This window comes from Dendrobium catenatum, unplaced genomic scaffold, assembly GCF_001605985.2.
Source record: "Dendrobium catenatum unplaced genomic scaffold, ASM160598v2 fragScaff_scaffold_1470, whole genome shotgun sequence".
NCBI classification, from domain to species: Eukaryota; Viridiplantae; Streptophyta; class Magnoliopsida; order Asparagales; family Orchidaceae; genus Dendrobium; species Dendrobium catenatum.
Window position 1 is genome coordinate 1,553,822 of NW_021319932.1, and position 9,950 is coordinate 1,563,771.

Sequence of the window (9,950 nt, forward strand, 5' to 3'; positions counted from 1 at the left end):
TGTGAATTCGAAATTTTTGTATTAGGGGAAAACTGTTTAGAATAGCATGAAACAGTTGTCTCAAACACGAAAACCTTTTAAAAAAAAAATTCGCCTGTGGGCTCTGGTCCTTTTGACTACCCGGTGAACCCGCACATTAACGTAGTTGTGCGTCAGAGGTACTTCAGACCTTTTTTAAACTGTATTCCCTTCTTCGCGAATACATTCTTACTGTCTTAGTAAGTTCATTATGGATGAAATAGTACTTGATTAAGGCAAGCCAATTTATTAGTGTCGGGTCCGGGATAAACCGATAAATGGGTTCATGACTCGAAACCTAATATAAACGGCAATTTGAGCTAGCTTAACTTAATTCACAGCTAGTGATTAGTCCGGTTAAAATAAAAAAATTAGTAAAATACCACTTAAGAATATAGATTAAAAATTTAAAGTCTGTTCCTTTATAACATATCCCTCCGTCACAGCTTGTACTGTTGGCACTTATGATAAATTTTAAAATAAATTAAAGATTTATCCCCTCTATATTCAATTACTTGACTTGTGAGAAACGCCTTTAGCCCGTCGCGGTATAACTAGTTTTTCCTTTTTTAACTTTCTTTCTATTTTTATATCCTATAACTCTGATCAGTTGGTATAATAGATTTAAATATATTATACAATGGTCGTGCAGAGTCGTTAAATTTCTGCTTATTAACAATAACTGAATCATTAGTACTCATGGATTGGCTTGAACACCAACTCCAACCTTAATTAATTAATTAACTCCGGCTGCTCAAGTGCTCGAGAGTGACTTCGATTTGCACTCAACTCGACTCGTTTATGTGAATTACATCACTTATGTAGACTCGAACTCAAAATTTATTGATTGATAATAGAAAATTTTAAATTATCAAACTAATATTCAAGATGAGCTAAGTAGTTTGCCCTTAAAATTAAAAAGACTTGACTTTTGAAGTCTGCTGCCTCACAATGATACAAAAAGTGCTTTCAAGGATTGGGTCAGTATTTTATGTGTCCCTAATAATATTGATATGCAAAATCAGCACAAATGGAATTAAAAAAAATCTTTAGGATGAAAAATTCAGTTTAATCATGAGTAAAATTATCATCAAAATTTATAATAGTGTTGTTGCATGTTCTTTAAAAATTGCGCAAACAAGATATTTTTAATTTTTTCATTTCTTTTTTTTATTCTTCTTTTAGTTTTATAGATTTTTTTATTATTTCTTTTCTTGTTTTTTTTTTCTTTAGTTTTTAGTTTTTTTTTTTTTTTTTTTTTTTAGTTTTTTTATTTTTTTTTATACTTTTTTTTAGAGATAATGAAGATTTTATGCTTAAGCCTCTTTTATTAATGAGATCCAAACAAGTTATAAATAATTAAAAAAGTATATGCACAAATTTTGACGTGTGTGAAAAATTTCAAAAAGGTAAATAACCGAGTCCGGATAAGGGCATCGCCAGCCTGGGAAAATCTCATTTTTCACTCCAAATGAAGTTTGAAACCAAAAAAATAAGTGACGTATCATCTCCAATGCGAACGTACATTTGCCCTAACTGTCGCCTCTCTTTCGCGTCTTCTTTCCGCAAATTCGTAGTAGAGACAAAAATGGCACAGAAGAACCTATGAACAGATGCGAAGCCAATGATGGTGTCGCACTGTTCATCCACGATTTCAAATGACGGAAAAAAAATGGCGTTCGATGCGACGTTTTGGAGGGCCTCCATTTCGGTGTTGACCGAACAGTTGGAGAATGGTTCTTTCCGGCTAATATGATATAAAATGTAATTAGACTTATTGAATTTGCTGCTCCATCCCTAATTAAATATATTATTTAAAAAGCTAAGTATTATATGAGAAGTGTATGATTTATATTATAGTACTAATTATACAAATTATTAACCATAATTTAAAAAAAATTATCAACCCCCAGTTAATTATTTTTTCTAGATGAATTTATAGCAAAATTAAGGAAGAATGAAACAACGATCTTTAGTTATTAATTATACGTCACAAAAAAAATAAATCATCTTGATCGTGCATCGAATCTCAAGGCATATTTATAGTTAAAAAACTTTCAAAATTAAATTTGGTACTATCCAAACTCCCAACTTCAGCAAACTTTATAGTCAAAAAGAAATTGTTTCAAAAGAGACAAACCCAATGAACACCAAATCTCGGTCCAATTCGAGCCAAAAATGGTTCCAATATGGGGCCCAAAGAAAGCTTTATTTGGAAGGTTTAAAGTTTAAATTGGCATGACCAAAGGAATATCTAATAACTGCTTATGATTCGATACGGTTGTCGCGCTCGACTAACCCAAAAAAAAAAAGAACAGCACCTCCAATGCATCAGATACTACTCCCGCATCAATACGCAAGATGTGAGCCCAAAGAGTCGACTTCGCAAATTTGGAAGATCCGCTAAATTTGGACACATTTAGTCACATTAAAAATTGCTTAGAAACGCTCTATGATTCGAATGGATTATTATGATCGTCCTGATGAGCACCCCAAATCTGCCATTTAATAGTTCTCATATATATGAGGTATCATGATTCTAAAAAAAAAAAATTATAAATGACTCTCACTTCTCTACATGAAAGAGGATCTTCTGGCCTAGAGATTGAGAGAGAGCACTCAGATATTTCAAAATATCCAAAGCACCAACAAATTCTACCTCCGCGACCATTGCGCAGCTACCGCTGTGGTCTGCTGACCGTTGCAAACTTTCCACCATAGCTATTTGATCGGCTTTTGAAATTTCCATATTAGCTGCCGAGCATCCACCAAACTTCCATATGACAAATATCGAACCATTGCCCCCACATTGTGATCGCTGTCATACTAAACCCCCAGCACGTCGACCACTTTCGAACTCGCCCAACATTCGCCGGATCATTGCCTCACCATCGGATGCCTCCAAACTCCCTCCTATCTGCGACCTACCGTCGAACTTTCACTGGCCGCCGCCTGCTAATGTCGAACTGTCTCTAATCCTTCGGACACCATCCTCAGCCGACTATGATCCCCTCCGATTGTCCTTTCGACCATGTCATCCGCAACTACAGTCCTGCAGACCTTCGACGCTTCTCCGACTATGGTCCCTTCAACCGAATCGTCGCCTGTACCCAGCACCATCACCTGTCGGACATAACCCTTTCGACATAGTCCCCCCCCCCCTCCCGACAGCGGGTCCCTTCAAACCACAATTTACCTGCCGACCACAGTTACCCGCGACTTGGTCCCCAAGCACCGTAGCTCTCGAAAGGTCCCTTCGACTACAGGTCCACCGGCCGGACTAGGTCCGATCAACTTTTATAACAAGTCATCGCTCTTTTCTGGGACTTCTCAGATAACCACCAACAGCCTTTCCGTGGTGCTTGATCAGTATTATAGAATGTACTTTACCTGGGGTTTATACTATGGTTTGACAGTTAGTTTCTTGAATTGCTATTTTTCCATCTAAACATCAGGAAAAGGAAAAGTAACATTCGGGCGTTCTTGTATTATTAATTTTGATATGACTTGTGAGCTTTATCAACACTGTAGCCTCTTAGGGGATTTTGTTGTTTTTTTTAACGATTGTTTTTTATCTTCTTGAATCATTGGCCACCAGGATGGAAGAGATATGTTTGCTCAAGGCATGTAGCAATACTTGGATTTTGTGTTCATTAACTAGGAAGCTGCCACCTTTTGTCTGTTTAATGTTTATGAATATGAGATCTCTAAGCATGTAAAGAAATTGATTGCTTAATGAAATTTCTTTCTCTAAAAACTTTTATTGTTTAGATATAAATTCTTCTAGTTCGGGAAGGTTGATGATGAACTCTCTCGAGTAAAGTCACTTCTTTATGCCGGCAGTGAGCTTAGATATCTTATTATAATTACTTCTTTCTTTTAGCTTTTCGCCTAGCTTTTGTTGAATTGGTTTTTGCCTGTGTGATTGGATTGGTTAATTTTAGTATAATTTTGGTGTTTTTTGCAATTGACATAGATATTGAGGTCTGTTTAATGAACTTCATACTTTTTTTAGTAGAATTTTTTAATTAGCTATTCTTTAAATTATTTTTTGGGTATTTTTTAGATTTCATCAAAAATAGATAAACTAAATTAAAATCTGTTGTTTGTACTATGAATTTGAACTTATGTGCATTGAATAGACATCAAATCCAAAATTTGCTATTAGAAAATTAGTGACCTTTAGAATTCTTACTTTTGAGGCTATATATAGGCTTTTTTGGAATAATTTTTCAATTGATTTTCTGTAGGAAAAAAAATGTTAGTAAAAATAATTTGTGTTGAAAAACATTTTTTTCACTGTATTTTTAACTTTTCTCCTTAAAAAGCTTTTCTGGAAAAAACTTTTTTGAAATGTGTTTGAGATAATGAGTTTTTAATAGCAAAACATAAAGAGTTAAGTTGCCTGAAACAACCTAGACAGGAGGAGATGGAACTTTTGTCCACTGATGAAGAGTGGCTATTTTCCTAATCTTACTTTTGATTCTATCACTTTTTGTAGTCTTCAAAATCACAGATCATTCCATTAATTGTGATATTGATCATGAATTTTTTGTTGGTGTTGGTCATGTTTTCTATCAATTTATATGAAATTAGTCAATTCATGTAGAATGTAAAGAAAATTATGAATGACTTGAACGACATTAAAATCTCTATAGAAGTCAACTTTATATCTATCTATTTCATTAATGCAAAACTCAATTAACATCCCATATAATAGCTGTTACAACAATAAATAGTTTGTTAGTACGTCGGATGCTTTGTTTATTTTCTCAGGTTTCTTGAGCTTCAAGGCAAAGGTAACCCATAAGTGCTTCTTTGATGTAGAAATTTGGTGGTGAGCTTGCTTGCCAGAGTGTAATTGGTCCTTTGTGGTCGTGTTTGTTCTTCTTAAACAGTCGAGATATTATTTCCGGTTCCCTATGCACTGGTGAGACTTCCAACTGTTATTGCTTTTACAAAACCTTATTCTTTTAGTTCCATTAAGTTTGCTCTCTGAATTGTCAATTTTTGACCTGTTAACTTCTATGGTCTTTTGCATTTAAAGGGAGAAGTTTGGTATAAAGGCTGTTTCTTTCACTTTCTGTTATTAAGGATTCAGTGCATCCAACGTGTGAGGAGTGTACTGTTTGAGCCGCCTGTAGGCAATTGTAAGGTTCAACTCACGTATTTATTTTGCTGCACATTGAAAAGAAATTTGTAACAAACCCCACAAGCAATTGCAGCAATTGGGGTTCTATGTATTATTTATGCAATATAGTAAACTTAATGCAAGTAGTAAATGCGACCAGTGAGTTGTTGACTAGTTAAGGATTGACCATTATTGTAAATATTTGAGTTAGTGTTTTTCCTGTTCCGCTTTTACTCATCTCTTTGACTTTGTAATTATATATTATTGCCGGGTTATTATCTGAATAAAGAAGCAAACAATTCTTATTCCTTGACTGCATTTTCCGGCTTCTACTCCTCTTCTTTCCCGTTTTTTCATCCTCTTCCGAAGAGTTCTTTTCCTCAAGAAGCTCTAAGCTTTTTGGATCAGAGCTCTTGCTCTCACAAGCAGATTCTTCTTCGTCTTCTCCCCGATGCAGAAGAAAGATCGGCGGCTACGTGTTTTCTCTGCCGGGCCACGTCATTATGCCTCCATTCCGGTCAAGAAGCGAGCTCATCATTCCTCCTATCTCAAATTCTTGATTCTCCAACATCAAGATCTGAGTTCCCAACTACGAGTTAACACTGAAGATTATACCTGACAAACGTCTTGGCGTCATGCAGCTGTATCAACATTTTTCTGCGAACGGGGTTCGCGAAACGCATCTCACCGCGTCTCTCGGTTTGCTCCACCGGGAAAATCGGATACTATCAGCGCACACAACGATGAAACTGCTCGTGATAGGAATCTCACTCCGCAATCCTATCGACAAATCTCCGCAACCATCCTATTCCATAATGTTTCGTAACTTCCTATACTACCACTCAAGAAGTTTGGGAAAATCTCTCGAAACGTCGTCTTCAACCAACGAAGCCGTCCAAGAAGTGATACAATGAAAAGCGAACTTCACCGAAATTCCAAATGAAGAGATCAGACAATGCAGCAATACCCTTGATCGACGATCAAGAATAATCATGTTAGGATGACATAGCAGCCGCTGGGCATCCGAAGGTACCGCTTACGTAGACATAGTTGCTGTCACATCCTAAATCGGATTATTACCTGGGACGTACAAACTCGATTCAAGACGGTCCAATTCGCACGTCTTTTTACAAGCCCATCAGTCTTAGACGATTCTTTCACTCCCTACTCTGCAGTGAAAGAATAAATCTTCACAAACCAGAAGAAATCAAGGAACTGCAGCAATCTGAGAATGGTTTGCTATGTTTTTCAAATGCGAGTCGAACTCAAGTTACCGAACCCAAGAACCAGAAGTTCAGAGGAAAATCCTCTGTTCCGTAAACGCAGAACTCAGCCTGACCAATTCCGTCCCCTTCAAGAAATGTAACCGTCGCCCGCCCAGACAAGTCAAAATCTGTTGTGAGTCCGGCCACCTCGACGCTCACTGCTGGCACGAATGTAATCTTAATACGCGCCTCCGTCGAATTCTCGAGCCCTTACATATGCGGCAACATGAAAGTTCTTCCGCCCAAACGATGTGGATCATTGATTCCGGTGCCTGGCGTCGCACTTAACGCCGGAATGTTAAGGGGCTAATTCTCGACATGCTATGCTCCATACAATTGCATGGGATTCCGTCTCTCAGCTATACGGCACTCTTCCGATTCATCAATGCGGGGTCAGAGGCATCTTGCCGTACCTGTTTCCCCACCAGTAAGCTTTATCTCCCAAATATTCTACATGTGGCCCTCTGCTTCCCCATATCTCTTATAGTCTGTGCGGAAATGACTGCAGGACAATTAAGGTGTCATCCCAGCGAGTCTCGTTTAACTGCGATAACGAATTTGTTTGCAAGGATTTTACAGGACAACTCCCCTCTTCTCCGATATGGGATTGTACGGTTTTAGGGGGTCGCGACGCAATGGAGACTGTAATCGTCTACAAAGTTTCCTACCCAACGAAGCACATGGTGCTTGCTGTTTTCGGCTCGGCGACCTTTTGCGAGCTTCCGCTGATATGGCACGCACGGCTTTGGACTCCAAACTTTTGACCCAATCGAACTGCCCTGACCAGAAATTTTAGCTCGTTCTGATTCTGGATTAAATCTAGTTCTTGTCTTCTTTATGCATTTCTTGTAACATTTCCAAAGAGTCATAAGTCAACCCTTCTCCTCTAGCACGTCAGTTCTCGTATCAAAACCGTTTCAACTTGTTACAATTCGGACGTTCCTGGGGACCAGCTCCGGTTTGCATTCCATGAACGGTTTTTCGATTTATTAGCGCTTCTTTGTCTTAGATGATTTTAGTCTCCCATTTTCTCGCGTGGATTTACTGCTCTGCATTTTCCTAATGAAGTTTTCTCTAAATGACCAAAACTCCTGGTGCTAATGGCTTTAAGAACGTTTTCAAATTACAAACATACAACATTTTCGTTTTCGGATGCCCGGTGTTGGCGGGGGAATTGAATAGCAACGACCTATCAGGGACCATTTTTTCGTTCAATACCAATTCAGGGGACTGTACTCACGCAACTGTGCATGCCCGCACACGTCGGATGCAAAACACGGCACGGTTGTTTTTAGAGAGCGATTATGCATCCGGCAGCCATTGAGCTCAACCCCGCACTTCTGTTTCATGCGCTTTCTTTCCACTCGAAATTTGGGCGATAGGCGTTCTTCTACCGCCACGTATCGTCACTTAATTGGCTTGCCGTCTTCTGCGCCTATTATCTCACATCCACTCCTCTATTTTCCGCCTTCAACAGGTCATCAATGGTACCGTACAAACATCTTTCGCACCTTATCGTGGTGCCTGCTGTTATGCCCTTGCGACTCGCCCTTACGCGGGAGCAGAATCACTTTCTTCTGGGCTCTACTTAACCGGAGCTGCTCTCATTCGTGGTGTGTTCCTTGGCTACTCAACGCGAAGCTACCAAGGTTCGGATATAGATGCCATCGACTTGAAATCAGATCGAATGTACATCTCTCGTCACGTATTGGATTGTCCCTCCATATGAAAACAATCCGTGTTCCTCCTACAAATCATCGCCTTGAATGAATGCTTTCCTATTTTCTGCTCCGCTTTTGGTTGCTACCAGACCGTGCCTGCTCTCGTTCTACTGCTTTCGATTCCCATGCTCCACGATCACACTTTTCCACATCCATCATCTCACAACGCCCGTCGGCTTCTGCTCCCGCGCCTTCTATTTCAAAATAAGGCTTCTACTCCGTTGTCTTCAAGCTAATTCGAGCATTCTACACAAACTTCGAGTCTGGTCCTCGTCCTTACAGTCTCTAGCCGTCTTAGAACCAGTCCGCAGGTCTCTTGTCATCCAATGCAAACTCGACTATCGATCTGGAATTGTGAAACCAAACACGGTGGTCGATCTATCTGTATATTAATATCCGTGTTCAAGAATCACACACCAACACCAAACTTCCGTACAATGAGAGGCAGTCGAAGGCACGCAACTGGCGGTTTTGCAATGTCCGGCGTGTGTGGGTGTGACAATAACACTATGGGCACCTGGTCACTGGTTCCTGCTCCATAAAGTTAAACGCGGCTTGGGTTAGTAGTGGACGTTTTAAAACAAAACAGTACCAAACGGGAAACATCGGTCAATACAAAGCCCGATCTGGTAGCTCGGACGTAATGTTCGCCAAGAAAGTGCACTCTGGGTTATTTAACTTCTGCGGACCACCTTCAGTCCAGTCGCGGGAAAATCCTGGGAACCATTCCGCAGCAGTGCTCCTGCTTAACCATTCAATGTGCGCTGTGCATCACAACTGGTTGGAACGTGTGCGCGATGTCACAGGTGGACTGGATCATTCTTAAGAGACATTTCTTCCAATGGGCGTTACTTACAAGATGAAGTTGTGACATGAAGCAACCTCGTATTGGTTTTTGAGGGATTTGCTCAGTCCGTATCGTCTGCACTATGTTTGCAAGCTGACCAATAAGTCCAGTATGATGGACTTAAACCAATCACCTCGCTTCTGTATGATATCACAGGTGATTAACTCAATCTCTCATCTACAGATCGGGTTCGCCTTCAGCAAAGCGGGGACCCTCTCCTTCTTCTACACAAGCAGAGCGGCTTATGTGTCAGCTATGGGACAATATTTGTTTCATCTACCGTTGATGACCATACTACACTTTGACCTTCGCTGCGTAGGTAAACATAACAAGTCGCTCACAATTCGAGATAATCGTACAGCAGCCTCCAGTTCCAACTTTCGTCTAAAACAAGAACTTGGCGAGTATTTCGGTCTTCTCGAGGCAATGGTTCAGGGATTAATTCATCGGTGTAACTCTCACCTACTGGAATGAGGTCTTTACTTCTTGAATCAAACACACTACGCCAATGAATTCTTTCAAAATGAGGTTTTGCAATGTGTGCAGAAAGTGCTCCGTGCGAAACTCTTACATGCGAATTTCCATACCCAAAACACCGACGAAGCGCCGCTCAAGTAGGCCACTTACGATGCACCTGTTCTTGGGACACGATACGCTCTATTGTGTCTTCCGGGAAAGGAAATATTAGCAGATCTCTTTACAATATTATTAAACCGACACAATCGGCCAGATATCGCCATCTCACGTCAGATTCCATTTGCCAGTTCATTTGCGATCAACATAAGAAACTGTGATTTTCCTCGCCTTAAGCACCTTCTCGCCTATTCAAGGGACATCTGAATTTGGACTGACCTATTCACGCGTGTGAATCCCTTAGCACTTGCGAAGTTTTGTCGGTCAAGCAGTGCAGAATCTGAGACCGCCCCCTGATCCTAATTGAACGGAAGGTCAATGTGGTCTCGCCTGCT

At 39.9% G+C, this 9,950-nt stretch overlaps 1 protein-coding gene across 1 annotated transcript in view; it reads left to right on the forward strand.

The window, feature by feature from the left end:
• LOC110110442 overlaps positions 1 to 4,863 on the forward strand; it is an 11,167-nt gene extending 6,304 nt beyond the window's left edge. The window contains exon 3 of the mRNA XM_028700211.1: positions 4,798 to 4,863. Coding sequence (XP_028556044.1) covers positions 4,798 to 4,828 — 31 coding nt within the window. The 3' untranslated portion in view covers positions 4,829 to 4,863. The remainder of the gene's footprint in view (positions 1 to 4,797) is intronic.
• Positions 4,864 to 9,950: the final 5,087 nt, after the last annotated feature.